Source organism: Artemia sp. Qi Xiang Cuo, chromosome 14 (assembly GCF_049724085.1).
Source record: "Artemia sp. Qi Xiang Cuo chromosome 14, ASM4972408v1, whole genome shotgun sequence".
In the NCBI taxonomy this organism is placed as follows: Eukaryota; Metazoa; Arthropoda; class Branchiopoda; order Anostraca; family Artemiidae; genus Artemia; species Artemia sp. Qi Xiang Cuo.
The window spans coordinates 46,334,610-46,362,378 of NC_142807.1; the positions used below are offsets into that span (position 1 = coordinate 46,334,610).

At 35.5% G+C, this 27,769-nt stretch overlaps 1 protein-coding gene across 1 annotated transcript in view; it reads left to right on the forward strand.

Annotated features, from left to right (window-relative positions):
* The window catches only part of LOC148944527 (uncharacterized), a 62,378-nt gene that overhangs the window by 11,154 nt on the left and 23,455 nt on the right, over positions 1–27,769 (forward strand). Inside the window, exon 2 of the mRNA XM_089100412.1 lies at positions 23,911–24,085. Within this exon, the coding sequence (XP_088956538.1) occupies positions 23,911–24,085 (175 nt within the window). The remainder of the gene's footprint in view (positions 1–23,910; positions 24,086–27,769) is intronic.

The following is a 27,769-nucleotide window of genomic DNA, read 5'->3' on the forward strand; positions in this document are numbered from 1 at the left end:
TTTTTTTTAATTTTTTTTTGTGTAAACGATCTTAGGAATGGATATTTCTCAATCCTTAAAGTGTAAGATATTAGTACTTTTATGCCAATCAGGGCCAGTCAAAACAATACTTAAAGGTTAAATAGAAACTTCAGTGAGCTAAGTTTTCGTTTTTTGGATCAGAATGCTTTGAAAGAGAAACAGAGAATTTACTTTCTTATAGCTCCGAGGCAAAAAAAAGAGAGAAAAGCTTTTTAATTTAATTATAATATATCTAAGACGTATGCTGTCCTACAGCTCTGTGTTAAACATTACTTCCAAAGAGAAACAGAGACATTAATGCCTTTAGCTCCTTGGCGAAAAATTTCACTTCATTAGTTTATACCTATGACGTATACAATAACAGAGAGATTAGTGTTCTATAGTTCTGTGACAAAAATGTTCTTTAATTTCATTGGTTTATCTGTGACATATATTGTGCTCTAATTTTTGTGAAATATTTTCGCAAGTCAGTCACGTTATATCTTACCTATACTGACTCAGGTTTCCCTCGGATTCTTCATGAAAAAATTAACCAATATCCTAACCAAGATAGATATTATCCAAAACAAGATATTATCAGTACAGAAGCGTCTAAATATATGAAATATTTCGTCTTAGTGCAGAATATAATTATTTTTTTTTATATGATATAAATATATGACATTTATTTATTTAGTACTGAAGAATTTGCTCAAACAATAGCCTTCGAAAAATATATTGATGCCAGTTATTCATTACGCTTATATTCTTTTCCAAGCATCAACTGAAATCTATGAGGGAAAGCTTGGAATCCTTCATCTAATGACCTTATTCGTAATACGAATACGAGGCACCAATGTTGACTTGCAATTAAGGAAAAATCCTGAGACTAAGAACCTCTGCATTTCAGGCGTTAAACCCGGAGCCCCATGAGAACATCTAAGCCAAGAAACAGGGAAGACAATAGAAAACGAATGGGTAGAGAGGTCACCATTCGTCCTTGTTATGTCTTATTCCCTCATTGTAGTATCGTTTACGTAAAACCGTGTGGTTATGACGCTGCAACATGCGTTTCTTAAACAGCACGGACGTGCGTGAACAATGCAGGCATGAAAAATATTGTAAAAGCAGACCTCAAACTTAATAATGTAGGGTAAATTATGTTTATTTAATATCGATATTTCCGTCCTCAAAACAAATTTGAAGACATTTCTGTTTTAAATTTTCATTGTGAGTACTAATATTAGTGTATTTATTTAATTCTGTCTCATAGCTTAGAAATTAATGTACCCAATTAACACGTGACTTATTTGTGCTATGAGTGTTTACTTTAAAGAACGTGTGATTCTGCCTCGCTATTTTTATTACAGGAAGTAAATGGCAAATTGGTTATTGAGCATTACAATGAGCTGCCCAGTACAGATACGACCCAGTAGCATCTATTTTCATCATATCTCAACCAACGAAGAGTACTCACCATAGACTCCAGGCAATTTTCATCCCAGCTTCGTCTACGAAAACAACAGTTACCGTCGATTGTCGTTTCTTAGACCATGAAACATATTAAGTATAAGGTAACACTATATTCGAACCTTAGTATCAAGTACTTTAACGAAATATAAAATCACATAAATGCTGAGAACCCCATCGGTCAGTACAAGATATAAATACGTAGATATCACCTTTGATACTCACTATGGACCCCAGAATAATTTGACAGTATAGTGATGATATTTGAAGCTAAACGATATTTAACGATATTTGAAGTTAAATAATATTTAAATTTGAAGATATTTGAAGCTGAAATAAAGAAAATTTGAAGTTTAATTCTGAGAACCCCATCGATCAGAACAAGATAAACGATATTTAACGATATTTGAAGTTAGATGATACTTAAAGACATTTGAAGATATTTGAAATTGAAGTTAGAGACAATTTGAAGTTTAATTCTGAGTACCCCATCGAGCAGTACAAGATAAACGATATTTGAAGTCAAATGATATTTGAAGATGTTTGAAGTTGAATTTAAAGACAATATATTAAGAGAGTCACTATAGTATGACGACAACCCGTTTCAAAAGGCACAAATGAACAATTTTACGCGAGAATACATCCTCTATGTGCCTCAAAAAATCCTAAAAATGATATGCTGAGAAGAAAACACCAACACCTGTAGTGGGAAGAATCATTTCCCAGTTAACTATTAGAACGATATTTAATGGTCATTTCCCAATTGAATATAAGGGAAAACATACCGAGTAAAGACAACTAGACTCGAAGTGTTCCATGAAGAAACCATAACGTAAAGGCTTCAAAATTTTTGCCAAGACACAAAAAGTGAAGAACAATAATTTACAACAGAAGGGTGTAGCACACTAAGGACACGAAGGTGATGAATAGATATGAAGCTACGTGTGTTACTTCCTAATAACTTTGACAATTCAAAAATCCCAATAGTGAAAGTGTTTTAATGTTATCAGTGAATATGATAAACCCAATACTGTATGTTATAAATCATTCATGTATGTACCAGAAGTAGAATTAGGTGTAATATTATCATGTTATTCACTTAACATAGCGCAGATAGTATGTAGTACGTCATATAGACAGCAAAATCAAAAAAAAAAACTAATGTAAAAGTAGAATAGCCCCAACTTCGTTGGAAATGTAAAAGTAATCAGTGCTAGATATAGAAAAAAATCCTTAGTATAGTAGCTAACCTAGAACCATAAATAATCTTAGTCCGGTAGAGGAATTTTAGATAGGGATGTAGAACAAAATAAGAAATATAATTGAAAAATTTTAAGCACTCCTAATAGGCAGTTACTAATGACGGGACGTCATTAATTGATGGGAAGGGTGATGTGTACCAGGAGTAAAAGGTGATATATTTAAAATACAGGATTCTTTCCTTCTAAAGATGATTCGGGCAGAAATTAAACGTCCCCTAATTGAGCTCAAATACCGCTTCCAAGAGTCTAAATTCTTAATCAGCAAAAAGAGAAATTGCATTTCTAGCTTCAGTCAGACAACGACGCTAGTCTTTCGAATTTCGCTAAGATAATTAGTAGCAAAAAAAATATGCTACGTACAATACTTCTAAGAAAGTTTAAATGGCAAAAACCGTGTGAACGCCTGAATCATCAGGAATATTTAAAAGAAATTATTGGACGAAAGACTTACATCCTTGGTCCACTTGAGCCAATGGCAAGCTAGTCCTTACAGCGCAGGACGAAAGAACTGCGTTTGGAAGTGGGGTAGATGTGTTTTTTAATTTTTAATATTAAGTCAGATCTGAAACGATTAGTACGAAATCATTATATCTTGGTCACCATTATTGTCATTGAAGTGACCCGTTGCTGTACAACTAAGCATGTAAGTTCAATAAATCTATTGTCTCTTTTATCTGTTTTTATTTCATTTATATGTCTGCGTCTAGTCCGATAATAGGTAACTAGTTCGTAAGTCTCCAAGTTAAATGCTCCCAAAGGAATCTGATCTCCAGATAGCTAAAGAAAGAAGAGGCCACATTTATATGTCTACATATTCGATCCTCTCCCATTAATTGAGAGCGGCGCTAGCCTAGTTGACACAATCTCCAGCGCTATAAGCGGCGCTATCTGAGAAATTCCTATCGCCACGGCTTAGAAGAATGTTTCTAACCCCTGCTAGCCTATAAGAATTCGTATCACTTAAATCAGATCTGATTGTGCCATGGAAACAAAGCTTTGAGACGTCAGAATTTATAGTTCAATAAATCCGTAATTACTAGTAAAACTTTACATAACACACTCACCCCCCTAATGTACAAACATATACCCTGAATTGGAATATACCCTGAATTGTCAACAGCAAAGTTTTGAATCACAAAATTCAGTGCTATTTTTGTTGACAGCATTCAAAAAACATGAAACAGTTTATATTTGAATTGCCTAATAAATGAGGTTTGAGTTGTTATAAATAAGTATTTTGGGAATATATTACTCTTGAACAACTTATTTATAAACTAGTGTTATGTTTTTAACCACTTTTCAATAACTTAACTAGTGTTGATAACTTCTTTGTGTGGTTAAAAAATTGAAATACCTTTGGGGCCCCTCAAGGGCTTAAGATGCAACTAGCCCCAGAAGCAATTATTGAATTATGAAAAAGCATAAAAAATGCATCCAATTTTTGGGTCAATTTGTTTCAAACTAACATGGCTGACAACCCAACCTTTTTAGAACTGCATAAAATTTTGTACACTTTTTCTATGCTGTAAATTTAGTCAATTCACGAAGTTTCAGATTTTTCTAGTGTATTTTTTAGCTACAAAATGGTAAAGTTATTTTAAATGTGAATTTTTGGAACCATTAATTTAAACAAGAATATCTCAGCTCCTAATTAAGATATGGACCTAATTTTGTGCTATATTACAGCTTTTTAAATAAGCTTTTATATGGAATCCAACAAAAGTACTTTTAAAATACAAAATTTTTGCCCAAAAAAATTTTAGTTTTTTTCAAAAAAGTTATTTTTTCAAGATTTAGAAAAAATATAACACTTCAATGTTATGCTTTTTAAAAATCTTAACTTCAGTTAGCAGATACAGGATTTATCCTATTGCTAGCAATTGTGATATAAGATAATTTAAGATGACTGAATTTTGTTTGGTAAATTTGCTATGGTTGACCACATCAAAAGGAAACACGCTTATAAAAGTCATACCATTAAGATTTCTTATTTTATGCTCCTTTCAAATATCATGGTCACTGTTCTGGCAATGCCACTGTCCTTGCAATCCAAGGTCTAGTATTCACAAGTGCCTTTATTTTAAGATAATACTAAGCAACAAATTTTATCTATGCTTTTGTATCTCGCTTTATAATATAAGGCTTTAATCAAGTCTTTTTGCTTATTCCAATAGTGGGATCACCTCTAGTTCTTCAGTAAAAATTTATGAAAAATTTCTTTGATTTTAATATTTTTTTGGAATTAAATACATTTCAAATTATTTTTGATTTCTACTGTATTTCTAATTTTGTTTTGTGCTGATTTTAAATACTTAATTTACTAATACTTAAATACTAATTAGAATTGTTTAGATCTTCTAATCAAAAGAACAGATTTTAATTTCTAATCTTGAGTTTTTACACAAATTTTTCTTGTGTTTAGATGCTTTGTCTTCTTCTTAAAAAGAAGGCTTTGAAAGGTTTTTAGCACTTTTTAAAAGGATTTTTCTTTTTCATGACCATTATTTTTCTATTGCTGAATTCAAAAGTAGAAACCTATTTTCTGTTATCATTCACAAATACTAATTTTGATTTCAAAACATAACATAAATAGAATATAAGCAAATGCAACACCATCTATGAGCTCATTCAGAATGTTTGGTGGGGTGGCAAATAACGTTTTATGCAGGAAGTTCACAACAGAAAAAAAAATGAATTTAACCCTTAATTGTATAATAAAATTATATTGCAGTATAATTATCAAGGCAGATTTATATTTTTTGATCATACTCTACTTAATAAATTTCATAACACACCATATGGGAAAGCTCACCAAAAGGGATGAAACTTCAAAACCCTAAAAAATGTTTATCAGAAAAACTTACATAAAAACCTTGAATGTTGAAGCATTTATAAATACAAATTAGGGCCTCACCTCAGAAACTGTAACAGAACTGATGTAGCACATCACATGTGCAATCTGAGTGCTGAGTAGAGTAAATATAATGACCAAAAATTCATTTTAGGCTCTGTTCCCAATTTTTAGAATTTTGAATAGCTAAGAACCACCTCTAGAAGTAAAGCTGTCTTTCCTGGCCTCTGAAAGGTATAGTCATCTCAACATACAATATGTTACTTAGTATTGCTTTAGGAATTTTTGTTATTTTGTTTTTTATCTGTCTTTCTAAATTTGTGGTAACAACATATCATCTCTATCACCTTCCAATTTAAAATGAGATGAGATTACCAAAATTTTGGACATGTACCCAGAGAGTCACTGTGTTGTCCAGTAACCCTTGTCTTGGCTGTAATATTGTCTGTTTTTTTGTATAATACAAATGGGAATTGTTATCCTCCAAATGATGTTATCATTTTAAGATTGCTTTCTCTTCTTTTTCTGTTTCCTTTGGTTAATAATTGATCATCAGTGAGCAGCTCCTGTGGTATAAGTAGCTCTTAATTACAAAAAGAGGAACATTAACTTGCTAAATCCTATTTGAACATTGATTGCTAAAAACGTTTTGATTCGGCTGAATCTTCCGTTAATACAATACAAAGGCATAGTTTCTTTACGATTTCGGTTTTTGTCATAAATAAGCAAACAGCGTCCATGCCATGTGTTTTTTTCTAGTTAGTTACAACTGCTACTTTAAGTTCTTTTGTTTATAAGGAGCAGTAGGAATTTATGCTTACACTTGATAATCAGGATGTGGCCCCCTCCTGAAGGATCTTTTGTAAGTTTTTTTTTAATTATAAATTTATAAGTTTTCTATTCTTTCTTTCTTTTTTCCTTAAAAGTGCAATATGAATTTTATCAATTTTCTCCTGAACATCCTGAACATATAAGTTTTCTGAATTCTCCCTTTTTTCATGGGTAGTCATGCATCAATTGCTATGCATGATTGTTGCAGAGTAGGCAAAGAAAAAAAAAGTGATTTTCTCTTCTCATTGTTGGTTTTCTCTTCTTGTTCATTTTATTTTTCCTAGATTCAAGCCCTTAGGCCATCAGGTCAAGTCAGGATATGAACTTTCAACACAGTGAATTTGCCAAACTTCTTTATCCTAATTGCCACAATTATTTTGTGTTTCTTTATTTTATTCATGGTTCCATTCTTAGTGTGAATGGTATTTAGAGTATTACGTCTACTCTTGGTGTATTTGGTTCTCTGATTTGTGTGGTAATTTTAAATTTACTATATTGTGAAAATGTAGCAGCAATATGTGGGGATTCAAAAACCCCTGGCCACCAAAAGCTCTAAACACAACATTAGCTTTTATAGACTTACCTGTAAAACTACCCAAATCCAATTCTTATGATTTAATTGAAGTAAATCAACTATTTTTAAAGGTTTGTTTCGATATATTTTACATGGAGAGATCACAAGCTTTAGATCAGAAAAGGAGATCACAATGGTTGTCATGATTAGTGCTATTGGACTGTCCTCATAACATTTGGCCACAAATAACCTTCCATCAAAACACAAACACAGATTCCAATCAGATAGATCAGTTGAAACAAATGCAATATGAGCAGCTCCTGTGGTATAAGTAGCTTTTAATTTCAAAAAGAGAAACATTAACTTGTTAAATCCTATTTGAACATTAATTGCTAAAAACGTTTTAATTTGGCTGAATCTTCCTTTAATGCAATATAAAGGCATACTTTCTTTAAGATTTTGGTTTTTGTCATACATAAGCAAACAGCTTCCATGCTATGTTTTTTTTCTTGTTAGTTACAACTGGTACTTAACTTCTTTTGTTTATAAAGAGTAGTAGGAATTTATGCTTACACTTGATAATCAAGATGTGGCCCCCTCCTGAAGGATCTATCATAAGTTTTTTTAATTATACATTTATAAGTTTTCTATTCTTTCTTTCTTTTTTCCTTAAAAGTACAATATTATAACTGAGTAATTAAATAACTGAGCTCCTTGACCAAAGTATCCCAGTTGATATGGTTCTGCTAGACTTTGCTAAAGTCTAGCAAGAAGGCAATTGGTATTGAAGAGGGTATTGTGGACTGGATAATATCTTTCTTGAAGGGAAGAAAGCAGCTGGTTAGAGTTTTTGGTGAAGGTGGAACAGCTTTTTACTTTGAAATAGCAGAAGTCTTAAGTGGGGTGCCTCAAGGAACTGTTTTGGGACCAACACTTTTCAGTGTCTACATTAATGATGCTCCAAGATATGTTACAAATAAACCTAGCCTATATGCTGATGACTCAAAGCTTATTTGTCCTGTCAAAACACAGCAGGGTGTAGCCTCAATACAGTCAGATCTAGATAGCTTTTACAAATGGGCCAATATATGGAGGCTCGAGTTTAATGTTGAAAAGTGCAAGGTTCTCCATTTTCGAAGAAATAACCTGTGATGGAAATACTCAATGTTATCAAATGCCAGTGAGAGACAACCAATTTCTGAGAGTACCTCAGATAGAGATTTTGGGGTGTTTGTAGATGAAAACCATAGATTCAACTGCCACACCTGAGCTGCAATAGCTGGGGCTAACCAAACTCTAGGTATCATCAAGTGCACAATCATCAGTAGATCCCCAGCAATAATTAAAAAACTCTACAAGAGCCGGGTGAGACCTAAATTGGAGAATGGAATGTGCATTGCCACGCCAATTAACAAAACAGAGCAGATAGCTCTCGAATCTGTCCAAAGACAGGCAACTAAATGCATAAAGGGATTTCAAAATCTTCCATATCCTACCCAGTTACATGAGCTCAAATTGCCATCTCTCACATATAGATGTAGGTGAGGAGATGTATTAATGACACACAAGTTAGTATGTGACCAGAGTGGGATCCAAAACCTGTACCAAACAGTAAGTTTGCAGGGTACTAGAGGCTATCCCTTCAAGCTTTACTGAAAACGTGCTAACACCAGGCTGGAAAATAAGTTCTTTTCTAATTGTGCGGTCAACCTGTGGAACTCCTTTACCCAGAATGCTGTTATGTCTTCCAGTGTTGAAGCCTTCAAGTTTACAGGTAATTTGCAAATAAAGTCTGGCAGTCGAGTTTGCAGGTATAATTGTTTGAGTTTTTCCACACAATTTATTCTGTAACATTGGTCTGTTTATAGAAGAGATTCTTCTATTTAAAGAAGAATCGCAAACTGACAAAAATACTAATCTCAGTAACTGTCATGAACATTGACATAATTATTAAATATTTCGGTTCTGTTCTATTGAATGTAATTCGAACTTTCTTTTCAACTTATTTCTTTTTTACAAGCTTGGATTTGACTGTGGGGTTCAAACAATACACAACACTAGCCCTTGAAGTTGCAAATCAGATGAATAACTCCAAATTCCAAAAGCTGGGCTCATTTTTGACCTTCAGCCACCTCATCTCTACTTTTGGGCAATCCAAATAAGTCAAAGCTATATTTGCAAGAAAAGCAATTGTCTCTCTTCTAAGCCAAGTAGCTAGGAGACAGGCAAACATTGAATTTATAAACCTCAGGAGCAAAGTAGCCAATCCTTCTGCATCTCAATAAGGAGAACAAATGACTTAACAGAAAAGAGAATCAAGCCTTTATCAAGTCAACATTTATTGGTTCCTAAAGAAGAAGTATCTAAGCATTTAAAAGGGCAAACATATTTCAGAGGAAAATCCCCTTTAATAACAACTGATAGCAATCCGGAATTTATGTCTTCAGAGAGAAAATGGAAGATATAATAGTTGACCATGAGTTGTTTTAATGTTTTTCAATTATAAAATCAAATAAACTGATTGAACATGTACTTGGTCAAAGTTTTCATATGGCTTACCTCCAGGGATCAAATTTACACTGTCTCAGGCAACATCTATACCTGGCTTCCTTAGTTACAGAAACTATTGGTCAACACAGAAGAGGAGGAGGGAGTGTAGAAACCCTCATGAAAAAGGACATACCACACTCAATCAAAGCTGTGCTTGAAGGACAAAAAAAGATAAAAGCACTATCCTTTTTGGTAAATTCAGTGCTCATTATGAAAAGACTATATGCACTCCAACCAAGCCAGAAGAAATATAGAAGAATTTGCTCTTGAATAGAAGAAATCAATGGGTAAGGCTTCAAAAGAGCACAGTCAAAAACCATCAAACTTGTCCCAAATCAATACTTCTGGTTCAAGATCAGTTCCTGAAGGATTGAATTATTTTAAAGCATGTTTCTGGCTATATTCCAATCATACCTCATATGCATTTGACCATATAAACACAAACTAAGCTTTTGGCAACATAATTACTACTACTACTGCTATTACTAACAGCTCACCACAGCACCCAGCTGCCTGAGGCCAACACAACAACTCATGCGCCTCCTTCATCCCACCCTATTCAAAGCATCCCTCTGTTCACCATCCAAAGACGTTCGGATTTCCTTTAAATCTTTCTTTATGACATCCTCCCACCCTAAACAAAAACAACCTGCTGGCCTTGACGGTTGGCCAAAAAGGACAGTCTTCGGCAATATGTCATCCTCCATCTGCAGAACGTGTCCTAGCCATCTCATGCTTTCTCTCATTATAGCCCTAGAAAGCGGGATTGAACCAGATTCTTCGTAAACATCTTGGAAAACATCTTGTAAATCTTCTTCCGCTTTTCAAAGCAGCCATGCTTCAGAGCCATATTTGAGCACTTTCATCACTGTGCTTCCAATATTCTAATGTTGGTTTTCAGACTTATCTTACTGTTCTTCCAAATTTTTTATTATATGTGAAAAAAACACACTGAGCCTTGGCTATTCTACTTTTAACATGTTCACCTCTCCCGCCGTCTTTACTAATAATACTACCAAGGTAAATGAAGCTGCCCACCTGATCAATGTCTTCATTACCCAATGTCACCTTTTCATCGTCACTTATTCCTATCCTTAGTGACTTAGTCTTCTTAACATTAATTTTCAAATCTATTCTAGCATCCTGAACTCGCAAAACCTCTAAAAGTTCATTAATTTTGCTCACACTTTCATCTAGGATGCTTAAATCATCAGCATAATCTAAGTCCAGGAGAGTTTTTCCTCCCCATTTGATTCTATGGTCTCCCATTGCTTTTCCTGTGCTCCTTAAGACAAAGTCCATAAAAATGATCCATATAAAGGGGGGTTGAACACAACCCTGTTTAACTCCTGGTCTAATACAAAACCAGCTGCTAATCTCATTTCTTACCTGAACCGCTGCAGTGTTATTCTCATACGTACCACTAATCACTTTAATGTATTTGTCTGCTATACCATACAAGGATAAGACCTTTGCTAAAGCCCTTCTATCAACGGAATCGAACGCTTGCTCATAGTCTATGAAACTGAGGACCAAAGGTGTTTGACAGCTCAGGCATTTCTAAATTATTATTCTAAGAATGAAAATTTAGTCGAGAAATCCTCTACCTTTTCTAAAACCGCACTGTTCTTCTCTTAAAACTTTTTCTACAGTATCTCTCAATCTAAAAACTATCATATTACTAAGTAATTTGCTACCTACAGAAACCATATTAATGCCTCAATAATTTCCACACTCACTCTTATCACCTTTCTTATACAGTGTTTTAATTAAGGTTTTCCTGAAATTGCTAGGTACTTCCGCTTTTTGAAAAATCTTCTTAATAATTTTCAATAACTTATTTCTAACCTCAGAGCCACCATATTTAAGAAACTCATTTACCACAGTATCAGCACCTGGAGCCTTATTATTTTTAATCCTTTTAGTACTGTTGCTAATTCTTCCTCCACATACTTTTCATTTTCCTCTATACCTTTTCCTGCAATTCTATCTCACTTTAGCACGTTCTCAAAATGTTCTGCTCATCTATCTTTAACTCTTTCCTTATCACTAATCGTGGCCCCGTTCCTATCTTTAACTTAAGACATATTCGGATTGACTACTCCCTCTCAATTTATTAATATGCCAGTACAATATTTTACTATTATGCCGTCTAGCTGCATCTTCCAGATCCTCTGCAGTTTTATTCATGGCCTCCACTTCACACCTCCATAGTTCATATTTTAATGCTTTCTCCGCTTTCTTACATTCCTTTTATTTTCATATGAGCTCAGATAATTCTTGTACAAGCCCCTACTCCTCTCTAGCAACATAATTAAAAAGAAATAGTCGAACAATTTTCACAGAAAAATGCTTTAAACCTTCACTCACATTGTTCAATCATAAAAATTACTCCCGAAAGTTGAGCATTGCCCAGGTCATCAAAATGCACACAAAATACATTATTTCTGCTGTGATCGTCGATAATTATATTCTTGGGAAAATTATGGGGAAAGTTCTTTATGAAGAGCAATCCTGGAAATATATGAAAATTATAACTGTAAAGTTAGCTTTGAAATTTCAGACACCCTTCCCCCCTCCTCCCTTTTTTTAAAGAACACTTCGGGTATGATTATTATGATAGAATCATTCTCAAATAATTTTTTATACAGTATCTAGACTTATGTGCAAACGTCAGGGATCGAGAGAGGGGTCTTACCCTCTATAGCTTATTTAAAACACAGGGGGGGGGGTGGTTTTTGTTCAATGAGTAGATGCAGTGGAATAAATAAATTACTTTAAGTTGGTTAATAGACAGTAATACCTTCAATAAAATAGAAATGGCGATTTCAAATACATCTGACACCAAAAGGGGGTAAATACAAAGAAATTTATATTGCAAAGGGAAGTTTTTTATTATCTTTCGTTTTGCAGAAGGGGAGGAGGGTCTTTGTCTTCCTGGTCCATGTTGCACTAAAGTTTACATTTAAGGTTAGATCTACTTGGGTGTTAACGAGAAAAAGGATTCTAGTGGAAATTAATAAGGCTCCATGTGGCTAAAAACTTCAACAACATGCCAGAAAACAACCCTAACTATTTTTAGTTTTCCATTCTGAAGATATCCATCATTCTGCAGCGGATCCATCTTTTAGAGACGGTTTTCTTTAATATCATAGATGTACATCATCAAAAGTTTTGGAAAATTGTCAAAAATTTTCCAATGGGATTTTAGTCAATAAGGTCTCGAATTAGAATATTTTTCTGCACTCAAGAAAAACAAAGGTGGCTTGAATCACTAGCATATGCCATTACTACTAACATTTGTTCTTACTCCTTATTACAATTTTGTCAACATTTTTAATTTTGTAAAAATTTTGGGGTAACCAATACTGCAATAAGATACATTTTTTATACATTTGTTATTTCAAGTGATGAAAAATATAGATTTATTGAAAAAAAAATGTGTGGCTACAAATGGATATAATCAAATTTCCAGTTTATGTTGAAAAAGGACATAGCCGATCATATAAAAAAATTTGGCTGGAAGAGTGTGATTGGCTCGAAAATAGCTGTATGAAAGACTATTATTTCAAACACTGTGTTTTGTATGGACCAAAAGAAAGTAGAGCAAAGAACAAGGGAATACTAGGAGCTCCATTACCTCTTGTACAAGCTTAAAAGTGAAAACATTAGAAAAAATTTCAGTAGGGCCTAAAGTGCAAATTATGTTCTGGCCTTGGGAAAGCATATGGAATTTGAGCTCTACTCATGTTAATTTCTGCTGGTTTTGAGTTTGACCTGGTTATTTATTGTTATTTCTATTCATTCTGGGTTTCATTTATTTATCGATGCTGTTTTGTGGTAGTCTTACGCTTTGTAAATTATTTAATTTTATTTTTGCTCATTTTTGATTTAATGGAGTTCTTTTCTTTGAAAAACTTATTTTGTGGAAAAAGTTTTTTTTAAATTAATTTCTGTTTATTTTATATTGACATGGTCTTTTCAGGGGAAAAGAAAATAATAGTTTGAATCTTTTCGGTTTATCTTTAAGAATCTATTGTTTGACCTGCTATTTGTATGCTGGAGAAGATTTTTCAGCAATTTTTTACAACATACACCCTTCTAAAAATCTGGACACAAATATTTGTGTTTAATTTAGTTTTGTACCTCCTCTAGATGACTTGAAAAATAAAACTTGATAGCATTCGCAAAGCAATCTATTTATGCTCTTTGACAGCTTGGATACACTTACAATCCTTTTAATTTGGTTGAATTTTAAGAGCAGAAGTAGTAATAGAAGTAGCCCCGAAAGTTTGAACATAATACCCTCAGTCGTTCTTGGGATAATGCTGAGATGTCTTATTGGCAATCAGCATGCCCACAGTGCTTTTTGATTTAATCTTAAGGCAACATTTAGTTTTTAAACATAATGGGGAAATTGCATAACTGTGGGGGGTTGACCTACGCAATACCCCTAGAGATACAGTTACAAGACCGTTCAGCTATGCTGAACGAAATATTTGTCTTCAATTTTAATTGGAAGTGTTTGGAAAATTATGAGCTAAAAAGGAGGGCTGATTGCCCTCCAATCACTCTTGACTCTTAAAATAGGTACTAGAACTTCGAATTTCAAATCAAATTAGCTCCTTTAAAATGTCAATGATATTACTTGCTATGATAGAGCAGCGCTGCCTATGATATTGCTTATATGCCCTTTTAATACTTGTATGCATATAGTTTTTTTTTTTGTTTAATTGAAACTCCCCCTAAACGTTTCAACTTAGTGCTCTTAGTGTCATTAGGTACAGTAACCATAGAAGTAGTATCAAAGTTTACACATAGTGTCTTCTGGCTAGTTCAAAATCTTTTCACAACTTACCCTGAAAGGTCTAACTTAATAATGCAAGCTGTTATTGTAATATGATATGATATTGCTTATATGCCCTTTTAATACTTGCATGTGTGTAGTTTTTTCGTTTGATTGAAACTCCCTCTAAACGTTTCAAATTAATGCACTTTAGTGTTAAAAGTCACAGTAACCGTAGAAGCAGTACCAAAAGTATACACATAGTGGCTTCTGGGTAGTTCAAAATCTGTCACAAGTTACCCTGAAAGATCTAACTTAATGATGTAAGCCGTTATTGTAATATGATATTGCTTATATGTCCTTTCAATACTTGCATGCGTATACTTTTCGTTTAATTGAAACTCCCCCTAAACGTTTCAAGCTAATGCCCTTAGTGTCGTTTGTTACTGCAACCGTAGAAGTAGTATCAAAAGTATACACATATTGCCTTCTGGGTAGTTCAAAATCCGTCACAACTTACCCCGAAAGGTCTAATTTAATAATGTAAGCCGTTAATGTGATATTGCTTTGTCACTCTATTGACAATCGACATGATCATAGTTCGTTTTGATTTAGTTCAGCATCTGCCTAAATATTTCTGAAAGTTTCACCTTAATACCCTTAGCTTGTGTAATAGCAATGGTTGTAGTAGCAGTAGTAGTATTATTAGCAGTATGCACAGAGCGCCTTTTTTCAACACCCCCTTCAACACACAATGAAATTTTTAACTTGATACCATCAACTGGTCCTGAATATTGCTGATACGTCCTCTTGACAACCTATATAGGCATAAAGTGTTTAGGCATAGCACTATACACTTTGGTTAGTTCAACATCCCCCACAATAAGCGTTGTAAGTTTTAATTTCACAACCGAAACTGTTCCTACGATATTGCTGATATTCCCTTTTGACAAACAGCATACGGATGGCAGGTTGTCATCCCTACAACGTAAATTTTCAGAAATATTCACTGAAACTTTCACGTTCATACCCTTAGGTATAATTGTAATAGTAGCTACAGCAGTAGTATAACTAATCAACTTAAAACAATTACCCATTGCTATTATATTGTCAATTTTATCGTTTGATAACATGTATATTCGTATACTTCGTGAAATTTTCATCTTAATGCTCTTAACCTTACAAGTAGTAGTTGGAACAATAGTAATAATAGTAGTAGATCACTTTGACTCTTAAAAAGGGCACTAGAACTTCTGATTACCAATCCAATGAGTCTCCTCCAAAGCATATAGGACCACCCTTTCTATAAGAACCTTATATGTCCTAGGGCATAAACTTGAACCCTTCTGAGAGCTTAAGGGGGGAGGATTATTGTCTTCCTCACAGACATAATTTCCGGACCCTTCAACTACGATGAACTAAATTGTTATCTCCAAATTTTGATTAGAGGTGTTAAGGGAACTGATGAGCATGGAGGGAGGGGGGGGCGATTGCTTTCAAATCACTTTGACTCTTAATAAGGTCACTATAACTTCCAATTTCAAATCAAATGAGCCCCATCTGAAGTTTATACGACCGCCCATTCCATAAAAACTTTATATGCCCTCATGGTATAACTTACAACCCTATCTCCAGGGCGCTGGGGGGTTGTGTTAATCCTAGAGGCATTATTATAAGTTCTGTGGACTAATTTGAACAACACCACTATCTTATAGTTTCAATCAGATGCCTTTGGTGAAAAAAGGGGGTTGTCGGGATGGGAGGGGGGCTAAATTCCCTCATTACTTTTAATGCTTAAAAGGAACTAAAACTTTCAATTTTCAACCAAATGAGCCTCTTCTATAGTTAAACAACCATCCCTTTCATTAAAACCTTAAATTCCCCGCAGCATAACTTACAACCCTTGACCCCAGGCTTTGGGGGTTTGTATCAACCCCAAAAGCCTTGTTATATGATCTTTGGACCATTTTGAATAAAATGATTATTTTTTATTCGATGTGTTACGGGAAAACATGGCGTGTTGGCGGAGGCCGTAGCTGCCCTCTGATCACTTTGACTCTTACAAGGGGCACTATAAATTCAGATTACCAATCTAATGAGTCCCCTCCGAAGTTTATAGATAGATAGATAGGTAAACTTTTATTTTCACCAAAATATTAAAAAAAGCGAATATTAAAAAAAAAAATACTAATTAATCCTCCTGGTTTTCGCTGTACATATTTACAAAACTAGGCATAAAACTGTTCGCTAACCGCTGATGGGCAGAACATACCGGCTGAAGTTTCTCAACAGGTACTGCAGCCCTGCGCGGTAGTCGTTTTGTTGTGGATTGAGGGAGGAAAACGGGTTTGTGGATTGGGTAGATCAGAGATTGTCTTCCGAAATCCATGCAGAGTTTTTCTCTTCTTTTTTCAGAGTTTGCATTTTAAACTTTGTCAGAAGCCCTTCATACAACATTTCTGCCTGCTTTGATACTATCTGGGGCCTTTACTATTCAATATTTACATAAATGATCTCCCAAATACCATAGATTCAGAGATACTGCTTTATGCAGATGACACGAAAATCTTTCGCGCAATAACAAGCCTTGAAGATACAGAAATACTACAGCAAGACCTAAACAAAACAGCAGAATGGATGAAAAAATGGAGCATGGAAGTGAATACAGAAAAAAGTTGTCACATTCGGCTAGGCCCAAAACACATTTCTCGGCACTACTGCTTTGAAGGACAACAGATACCTATACAAGAAGAAGCTCAAGACCTGGGAGTGACAATAGACAGTGATATGACTTTCACCAAGCACTACAAGTCAATCATCTCTAAGTCATCACAAGTCTTGGGAATTATTTGAAGAAATTTCTCTCTTACTGACTCAACACTGTTTTCTATATTCTTCAAATCGTTAGCGAGACCAATGATCGAATACGGTCATACGACAACCACACCGTTTTTTCAAAAAGACAGCAATGCAATAGAAAAAATTCAAAGGAGGGCTACTAAATTTGTTCTATCACTTAGAGACTTATCATACCAAGACCATTTGAAAAAACTGTCGCTCCCAAGCCTCTCATACCGATTTTTGAGAGGATATCTTATTGAAGTATACAAAATATGCAACAGATACTACGACAACATCCCTCCAGAAGAGATATTAACATTCAAGAATAATAACCTGAGAGGTCACGAGTTTAAGCTAACTGAAGAACGTTTCAGAAGAGATGTTGGGAGATGGGCATTCAGCAACTGCATTGTCTCTGAGTGGAATGCACTACCATCAGACACTGTTAACTCAGATTCAGTCAATGCATTTAAGAAAAAAAAATTGACAAACATTATAGTGATAAAGCATTTGATTATTTAAATTTTTGTAGATAGAGGCGCAAACCTGTTTTCGCAATATATTATTATTATTATTACTATCATTACAGCTCTTTCGAGCCTGGCGCATTGCTCAGCCGTCAGTCCAAAATGCCATAGAGGAGCTGCGTATTCCAGAATTGCGGGAATAAAAGATGTAAATATTCGGAGGAGGAGATCTGTAGGGGCGCCATGTTTCGACATAAGCTTGAGCATCTGCAGCCCAGTATTACCTCTTTTTACTTGACTAGATGTATTTGCTTCCCATTTTAAATCACTGGTAATAATAACTCCCAAGAGTTTAATCTTCCTGACTTTAAGAGAAGCAGAGATAGTGGGTAGAAAATTTGGTTCAGAAGAATTTAAAAATGAAATAGTTCAAATTGAAGATTTACTGTCATATTTGAACTGGAAGCTTCAGTCTTCACGTTATCAGTTAAAATTGAGCTTTGCTACATTCATTTGCTTCAAAAATTTCTCCAGGGGTAAGGTCGTCAACATATTTCCAGTGGGTTTCACAATCATTAGCAATATCATTGATCATAACTAGAAAAAGAATAGGACCCAGAATAGTATCTTGAGGTACGCCACAAAAACCTGGCTCAGGTTGAGAGAAAGACTTCTTATATTTTAGTATTTGGAACCCATTTATTAAAAAACTCTGAATCATTTTCACAACACCAGGATTCACTCTAAAATCAATTAAAAGCTTATAAGTTGAAATGTTATGACCAATCAAATCGAAACCCTTTTTAAAATCAATTGTTATTAAGTTTAGCCATTGTTACTCAGATGAGCTCATCAACATGCTTAAAAATAAAATGTAAAAGACTGACTAGATAATGGGATGTTTTTGTATTCTTTCTGTTACCGTACTGATAGGATCAAGGAGGGGTTCAACTTCAGCTTTTAGCCAATTTGCTAGAAAACTTTCGTACATTTTGCTGAACAAGGGGGTCAAAATGATTGGCCTCAGACCATCGAAATTAAGTTCCGTATTTCTTTTAGGGATTGAAGTAATATACCCCGTTTTCCATATCTGTGGGTAAACTGAAGAAGTTGAAATGCAATTAAAAATGTGTCTAGTGGCTTAGTCAATTTATCAGAAAATGCTTTTATAAGTTCAATCGGATTATCTATGGAAGTTATACTAGTTCATTTAAGTGTATTTATTTTACTAAAAACTTGATCCTCAGAAATAATAGGTAAAGGTACGCCACCATTTGTAATTTTCTGATACTCTTGGTTCGTTTTATTTACATCAAGAGGCGGCAAAGACTGGATTATTCTGGCCAAATGACCATTTGACTGGTTAACAACTGTTTCATCATTAGAATTGACCAGAAATCAACACCACTGGGGGATTTTCCACAAATTCGTTTTATTTCCTTATACCACATGCTAGGCTTTGATTTAAAAAAGTTTATCATTTTTTTGTGGTAATACTCAGCTGCAGCTTTTCTTGTCATTTTACGTACTTTGTTGCAGAGCATATCAGTATTTCCTATTTTCCCTTCTTTTCTTAGTTGAATTTTATGCTGAATCAAATCCTTAATTTCTTGGGTTATGTAAGGACGATCTGTCTTGCACCGCTTGAACGTTTTATCAGGAAAGCATTCTTCATATTTGTTTCTTAATTTATCTTGCAAATATTTAGCTTTTTCATCGAAGGACTCTAAAATTTCTACCTCATCCCAGCACTCGGATGTAATCCAATTTCCAAATTCTAAGAGACCCCTCTCCGAAAGAGGTCGGTAGGAAACTTTCTCAATGACATATTTTACTTTATACGAAGGCAGAGGAGCCCACTTTATCATGTAGTGGTAGCTACCACCAAGGTGAGGTAGGTCTTAAGGTTTATTATAATATTCTGACAAATTTGTGCAAATTACGCCGAGTTTAGTATTACCTTTAGTAGTCGGAAACTTTACTATTTACATGAGTCCTTGACTTCTGAGGAAAATTTCAATTCTTAGATCGTTCTTATCACAGTAACGCAAAATCCAACATTTGGGTACTTAGAATTAATAAAATCAACACACAAATCTAACTTTTCAGCAAACCTCTTTTTGGAAAGATGCCATACAAGGTGAGCAATAAAACACTCCAATAACAATACCAGTTACAGATCTAGGAAGCTTTTTTGGTCGAGTCATAATCAAAATCATTTCATCATCGTCATCGATACAGGGAATCTGCAGAAGCCGCGGCGCCAACTGCTCACGTACGAAACACGCTACGTCGCCACCTTTCTTACCTAACGAATGATTTATGATGTTCAGGACTTTGTTTATGTTCTTCTGTAACTGTAATAACATCAGCTCCAGTTACATGAACATAACCCTCAAGTTCCCCCATTTTATCAACGTTGAGACTCTCCGCGTTTAAAGTTAAAAAGGAAGGAACATGAGAATGTGATTGAGGGACTTCTTTTTCAATAACTTTAGGTTTGTTTACTTTTGTCTGTTTTGGGAAAATCTGTTTAGGCGGGAGAGAGACTTCAGACTCATCTAATTCAATAACTAGGCTATCTGACTCATCATGACGGGCTGCAAAACGGTTACGAGATGGAAACGGTGACCAAGGAGGAAAAAATATATTAGCGTTTGTCTCTCTATTTGACGTTTTAGAAACTCTGCATGGAGCTGTTACGCGTGGATCGTTCTGCCTGCTATCTGAAAATTTCGAAATGGTTATGCCAGGGCATGGTGAGAAGAGGTGGGAGAGAAGTGCGTATGGGAGGGGGAGGAAAACTGAAAGGGGATACTAAAGTTGGGGTATTCAGGGAGGGGGGCTTTGGGGATTGAATTTTGGTGATTGAAAGCTTGGCAGGGATTCGAAACTGTTTTTTGTCTGATATTCGCAAGGTTGTTGCTACCACCGGTAAGTGCGACCATCAGGGAGTGATAATGGCGTGTTCGTTGGCACACATACTCTTATTTTCCGAAAGTCAGGAGTGACATGAGCGAAAACGCATTCTCTGTCAGTACAAGTTAAAACACTACACAAATCTACGTGGTCAAAACTACAATCGTTTTGTTGCAACATTTTGATCTAAAATTTAAGCACATATGTAAAAACCCACACTTTTTCTTCCGTCTGCAAAATCCTTGTTCAAAGAACCGGCAAAACGTGTTGTATTTATGAGCGGCAATGTCCGTTTTACCATCGTGCGCTCTTACGTCACTCTTCTCTGCGAGAGTCGGAATGGGTGCACTTGCACCAGCTGATGACGTATCACCAGGATTCATTTCGTCTGATAAGATCACACAGCCTTGGGCTACGCTTGGGCTAGATGTTATGTCTTGCACTTCATTATCAGGGGGTGAATTTTGGTTAGCAACAGCGATATCATTGTCCGTTTGCGTTGACATGGTAACTTGGTCCCGGGAAGTTTGCGAAGGGTCACGAGGGCGGGTTTCGATAGGCAACGAGAGTTCTTGTTTCGCTGGGCTATAAGAAAGTCTTTAACCTACAAATTACCTGTCAACACTTTAATTTGATTGTTCTTTTCCTCCATTTCTGACAAAAACGTTGAGTGCCTTGTCCGGATTTCTTGATTTTCTGCTTGAGATGCCGATAAACTGGCTTCCAGGGTCTTAATTTTCTCACTTAGACGAATTGTTTTGGATTCATAATTAAGAATGTCTACACTTACCGCAGACGGCTTAGTCCCTTTCGGTAGCTCAGAGTTGGTTTTAGGTCCCGTAGTAATTTGTGGTGAAGAGGTGAGGATTCCCCTTCCTCTTACAGGAAGGGTTACTTTGCACTAGGCTTTTGTGAGAGTTAAGATGCTTGCGACTTTGCAGCCACGGAAATTTGTTTTGCATGACAGGCCATGCATAACCATTCACCGGTATGGTCCTTTAGCCCGATTTGGGCACATTTATTGACACGCATTGGACAGAATTTGTGGTTACCAGCAGTCAGCACTCGGGACAATAATTCTTTGGTTTGGACATATCACAGAGTGGATGCCGGGCGAATTTATATCATAGTCGAAAGAAGCTTCGTAAAACGAGAAACAGTGAACGGAACAGAAACAGTGGTTGCTCTTAAATTACTTTTGACTCTTAAAATGGGCATTATAGCTTCCAATTTCAAATCAATTGAGCCCCATCTTGAAGTTTATACGACCACCCATTCTATAAAAGCCTTTTGTGTCCCCAGGGCATGACTTACAATCCTATCCCCAGGGTACTGGGGGTTGTGTCAACCCTAGAGGCTTTGTTATTTGTTCTTTGGACTATTTTAAACAAAACCGCTGTCTCACAATTTTAATCAGAATCGTTTGGTGAAGAAGGGTAATCGGGGGATGGGGGCTAGCTGCTCTCCATCACTTTTGACTCTTAAAAGAGAACTAGACCTTCCAGTTTTCAACGAAATGAGCCTCCTCTAAAGTTTATACAACCATCCCTTCCATAAAAACCTTAAATGCCCCAGGATCATAACTTACAACCCTTGGCCCCAGGCTCTGGTTTTTTTTTCAACCTCAAAAGCCTTGTTATATAATATTTGGACTGTTTTGAATAAAATGACTATCTCAAAATTTCTATTAGATGCATTTCGGGACAATGCGACGTGTGTAGGGGGGGGGGGGGAGGGGATAGCTGCCCACCGATCACTTTGACTCTTAAAAAGGGCACCAGAGTTTCTGATTATCACTCCAATGAGCCCTCTCCGAAGTTTATATGACCACGCTTTCTATAAGAACCTTATATGCCCCCAGGGCATAACTTAAAACCCTTGCCCTGAGGGCTGGGGGTAATTTGTAATCCTCAAAGACATAATTTCCGGACCTTTCAACTACGTTGAACAAAATGGCCGTCTCAAAATTTTGATTGGAAGTGTTCGGGGAAATGATGGGCGTGAGGGTCGTTCGCCCTCCGATCACTTTCGACTATTTAAAAGGGCACTATCTCTATCAATTTCCAATCGAATGAGCCCTTTTTGAAGCTTATACGACAACGCTTTCTATAAAAACCTTACATGCCCTTAGGGCGTAACTTACAACCTTTGCCCTGAGGGCTGTGGGGGAAGGAGGGGGGGGGGGGGTTGTTATACTCAAAGACATAATTTTCAGACTTTTCAACTATGCTGAACAAAATTTCTATCTCCTGGTTTTGATTGGATGTGATTGGGGAAATGGTGGTTGTGGGAGGGGTTTAGTTGCCCTCCAATCACTTTCGACAATTAAAAAGGGCACTATCCCTTTCAATTTCCAAACGAATGAGCCCTTTTCGAAGTTCTTCGACAACTCCTCCCATAGGAGGTGCCCTGGTCTAAGAAAAAAAATACATTGTGCCAACATCGTCCTTTACTTAGGCAGTGCTATTTCGCTGCCTATGATTATTTTATTCTCTTATGGATAGATGAATATTGAATAAGCAAACAATTCTTTTTATGTGAAGCATTTTCAATAAAATTTAAAAAAAAAACTGGCTTTGAAACATTTCTTTCTTTTTTTTGTCAATCAGTTTCAAATACCTACAGGATAAAAACTAACAATAATAACAATTATTATTGCCAATTTTGAACGCACCAAACTAAGTCGAAGCTCAGACCACAAGATCCCAATTCGTTAGTTCTTAAAAAAAAATCCTAACTAACTTTTTGGGACTAGGGGCTAACTTTCACATCCTTATCATTTGCCTTGCTAGTTGTCGGACCTTACCCCTCACAGCTATGTCCTCCAGCATAACATTCAATTTATGAAATGTTTCCAAATTCCAACCAGCACTTAGTCCCTACCGGACATTCTTCTGTTAGATGCGTTCTTACTTCCATGACTAATGACCCCTCCATTCCCCTACTTCTTTCCCCATCAACGTGATAGCAGAAATCTAAGCATTTCGCGCCTTGTTTGAGGTAGAATTTCATAATTATGTGAATACTCATTTGCTGCATTTTGGGTGTTCATCCAAACCTTTTTACACACACACAAAAAAAACATTTTTTAATGGTATAAAAAACAGACAATACGCTGTTGTTTTTTCCATTCTCCTGGAAAATGCATGCTGTGTAACATACCGATTTTCGAATTATTGCAGACAAAATGCTCAATATTTTCTTGGGGATGTGTCAAAGGTTTTGGAAAAACAACAATTTGCTAAAAGTCCCATGTTCTCTAGATGCAGTATTATTTTTAATTTGATGCATTTATAACCTTCTCAGGTGAAAGTAGCCCCCTTGCTCTTCACTATGGACATTCTCGGAACTATATGAATACTTTCAGCAGTTATTTATATAATACCTGAAATAAGGATGATTTAAGTATATTTTTCTAGGTTGAATCATGATCGTTACAAGGCTGAAATTAGACGAGCAGTTAATGATGAAAAGCTGACAAATATTGCTGAAAAAGTTGCTGGACCAGGCACTGAAAACAGTTGGATTACAGAAGGAAGGAGAAATGTTAAATTGTTGAAGCGGAAAAGTCCTAGGATGTCATTGACTCTTCAGGTATGTATAGGCTCCAAACAAAACTTCTGGAGCTTTAATTATGTACCATCAATAAGCATATTCAGAAAAGCTTATTAAGTCTTGACAAGCAAATTTCATAAGAACCTCCACAAAAGTGAGCCTAAATTAAATGATGGACATTTTCAGATTAGATTATACATGTTCAGAAAAGCTCAAATAGCTCAAAATGTCCCAGAGAGGTGTGTGGTTTTATGCATAACAATGTGTGATTTGTGAAGCATTTTGTGATTCACAAAACGCTTTTACGTAGTATTTGCGTGCAAATCTAGCAAGACATCCATGCCCAAAAATTTATTTCTGGGTATGCGATTGCTTAGACATGGAAACTCAGCCAGACATACTCATGAGCGCCTCTCTTAAGCACAGATGATAGGTATAGTGACTAAAGAAGCTTCCTGATTTGTGGAATTCAAAATCTTAGACTTAGAGATCTAGATTCTAAAGTGAGATACTTAACTGTTACTTATTGTTGCCAAGCATCAAATTTTACATGTGAACGGGATTTATCTAGACAATGATGTCTAGATAGCCACGTGTCTGTATTCGACGCCTGGTTTAGGGAGAGATTTAACTCGATAGGGTTGTGGTTCAATATCGAAGGTAAATTGTACTCCCTTTATTAATTGCGTATATTTTGTGCCTGATATAGGATTTTCTGTGGACCTTATTTTTTGACTGAGCTCGTACTCACAATAGAACTTCTGTACATCAACTTCTCATCCAGGCCAGACCTATTTCGAGGTCGTTCGAGTGTTCTGTGAAATCCTAACCATTAGTTTTTAATGGGCAGAGTCAACAAAGCCAAACCTATCTTTGTACAGCTATGTTTTTCTCTTCTGTGCAGTCGAGACTTGGCCAGTGAAGGGGGTTCATCTTCATGATATGGACGTCTTTGACCACTGCTATCTACTTAAATTTCTGAGGATTCGAAACTCCGACAGAATTTCAAATGTTGATGTGCGTCACCGCTGCTGTAACATCGAGCCCCTCGCCACGATTGTCAAATGGAGAAGACTGTGTTGGCCATGTCCTGAGAAGACCCAATGACAGCAATATCTTGCCAATGCTTTTAGCTGCTCTTTTGCCAGATTGGCGCAGGTGATCTGGCGGTCAATTCAAATATTGGTGGACAACTGTCAAAAATGATATTGATTCCGCTAGGGGACTTTGAAATTTTGGCAGGAAGTGGGAAAGTTGTTGGCTTCAGTTTGCTGAACATTTGGCACAAGATCGTAACAAATGAGGGTCAACCTTTCAGAGTCTTCTAAAGGCCGGTTAAGGCGTCTGTATCTAGTCCCGCTGCAAGTGCAAGTAAGTAAGTTTCGATTTCATTCAGCATAAGTAGTTTTCATAAGTAAGTTTCAGTATTCATTCAGCTCTCAAGCGGTGAGAATTGATAGAGGATTGTGTGTTAGATTATTTCACGACTGCGTTGCGTGGACTTGGTATGAAGTTACGGCTTCCGATCAATTTTTGCATTGTCTTATGTTGAACTTTATCAGCCGATGCATGTATGCTGGCTTAAAAACTAATAAATTTAGCAAGAGTAGAGGAGAGTTTTTTCCTAAACAAACGACTCTTGAGGAGAAAAGCGAAAATATGAAGCAAGCGACACTAATAATAAATATATAAGCTTCCGCAATAAAGACGATGACATCTTGCATGTGCCATAAACATATTCTAGATACTCAAAAGAGAAAAAGGCACATCTCAAATTTATGATTTGGAACCCCAGAAGTCTCAGCAGGTGTTGAAATAGTTTTAGCGTGCTCCACCATAGTAGTGACTTAAACTTGTAGAAAGATAGAAGAAATTTTAACAAAATTCAGACAAGGGCCAGTCAGGGTTGCCAACTTTTAGGTCCATAAATATGTCCCCTGAGTATCCAATTTTAGCCAAAATATGTCCATATTTCGTCTTAAATATGTCCAAAATATGTCCATCTTGAAATCTCAGAACCCAGAGGTTATTTTTCTTATCAATTGGGATATTGACCAAAAGACGCTTTGGAAACATCTTTCAAAGCGGCCAGTCAACATCAAATATATTGAAAACGAAAAAAAAAACATTTAATACAAGCACAAAACTCATAAAAACCAGTAAACACTAAAAATAATTTGTGGGAGCTTAAGATTAGTCTTCTAGCGAGAATTCATCTTGAAAATTATGTTCAGCATGAGAGTCAATCTTATTTCTTCCTTTGCTAGCTATTTACCAATCGGAGTATTTCTTGCGCATTTCAAAATGTATAATCCAGGATTCCAGCAACGCTCCAGAATGTCAAATTAGTTGCTTGACATGCATTAAACAACTAGTCGTTTGCATTAGAAGACCATTCCGTAATTTGGTTTTGATGTTACCAAGTAGCGTAAACTGTCTTACAGCAGCTGCTGAAGAGTGTGGCAGGCCACATAACTTTAGCATAAAATAACTAAGATCCTTGTATTTTTCTTTATTCTTGGCATCCTTACATTTTCTTAGGGCAGACCAGAAAACTGATGGATTTATTCAGAACGGAAATTAAAAGTTCTAGTGCCCTTTTTCAGTGACCAAAAAGAATGGAGGGCAACTAAGCCCCCTCCCACACTCACTTTTTTCCCAAAGTCACCGGATCATAATTTTTAGATAGCCATTTTGTTCAGCATGTTCGAAAAATACAATAACTATGTCTTTGAGGATGACCCCCACAGTCTCCGGGGGACGGTCTGCAAGTTATGAACAATGTCCAATGTTTACATATAATATTGGTTATTGGGAAGTATACAAAATTTTTCAGGGCAAATTTTTCTGGTATTTGGGGAGGGGGTCGGGTTTTACGTGGAAGGAGCTTTCCGTGGAGGAAGGGACATTGCTATGAAGGGGGCGTCGGATTCCCAGCATTATTTAAAAAACAATAAGAAATTAAATAAAAATGCAATTTTTCAACTGAAAGCAAGGAGCGACACCAAAACTCAAAACAAACAGAAATTAATACGTACATGATTGGGTTCGCATATATATATATATATATATATATATATATATATATATATATATATATATATATATATATATATATATATATATATATATATATATATATATATATATATATATATATATATATATATATATATATATATATATATATATATATATATATATATATATATATATAATTGAGCTATATCACCTAACATTAAATTTTTACTTACTTAAGTTTCTCTCAGCTCCTTTCTCGTGATGAAAATTTTCAAACTGAAGGAGTGTACCCTGGGTGTTTCACATCTTGGCTTTAGTTTTGGTTTCAGAACACCAACGATCGAAAGGTTTCATTTTGTTAACTATTTATTGAGATTTTTGTGCGACGTTCGTACGTCGGAAGTAAGTTTATATGAAAAAGGCGACAACTTGTCCTTTATCTTGACCGTGCCGAGTCAAAATCAGGGCAATAATACCATTTATAGGTGAAAGAATTTTGAAGGCATTTTCAGAAAGTTTGCTTCAGGGAAGAGCAAGCAACACCGGAAAATAAATACAGAGCTTAGAAAGTTAGTAGATATAAGTCTTAGCACTCATTTGGTGATGAGTTACATTTTTTTATGAAAGTAATTTGTTTTACGTAATAATTTTGAAAAATGTGTCCACTTTATGTCCCAAATGTTTAAAATGTGTCCATTTTTT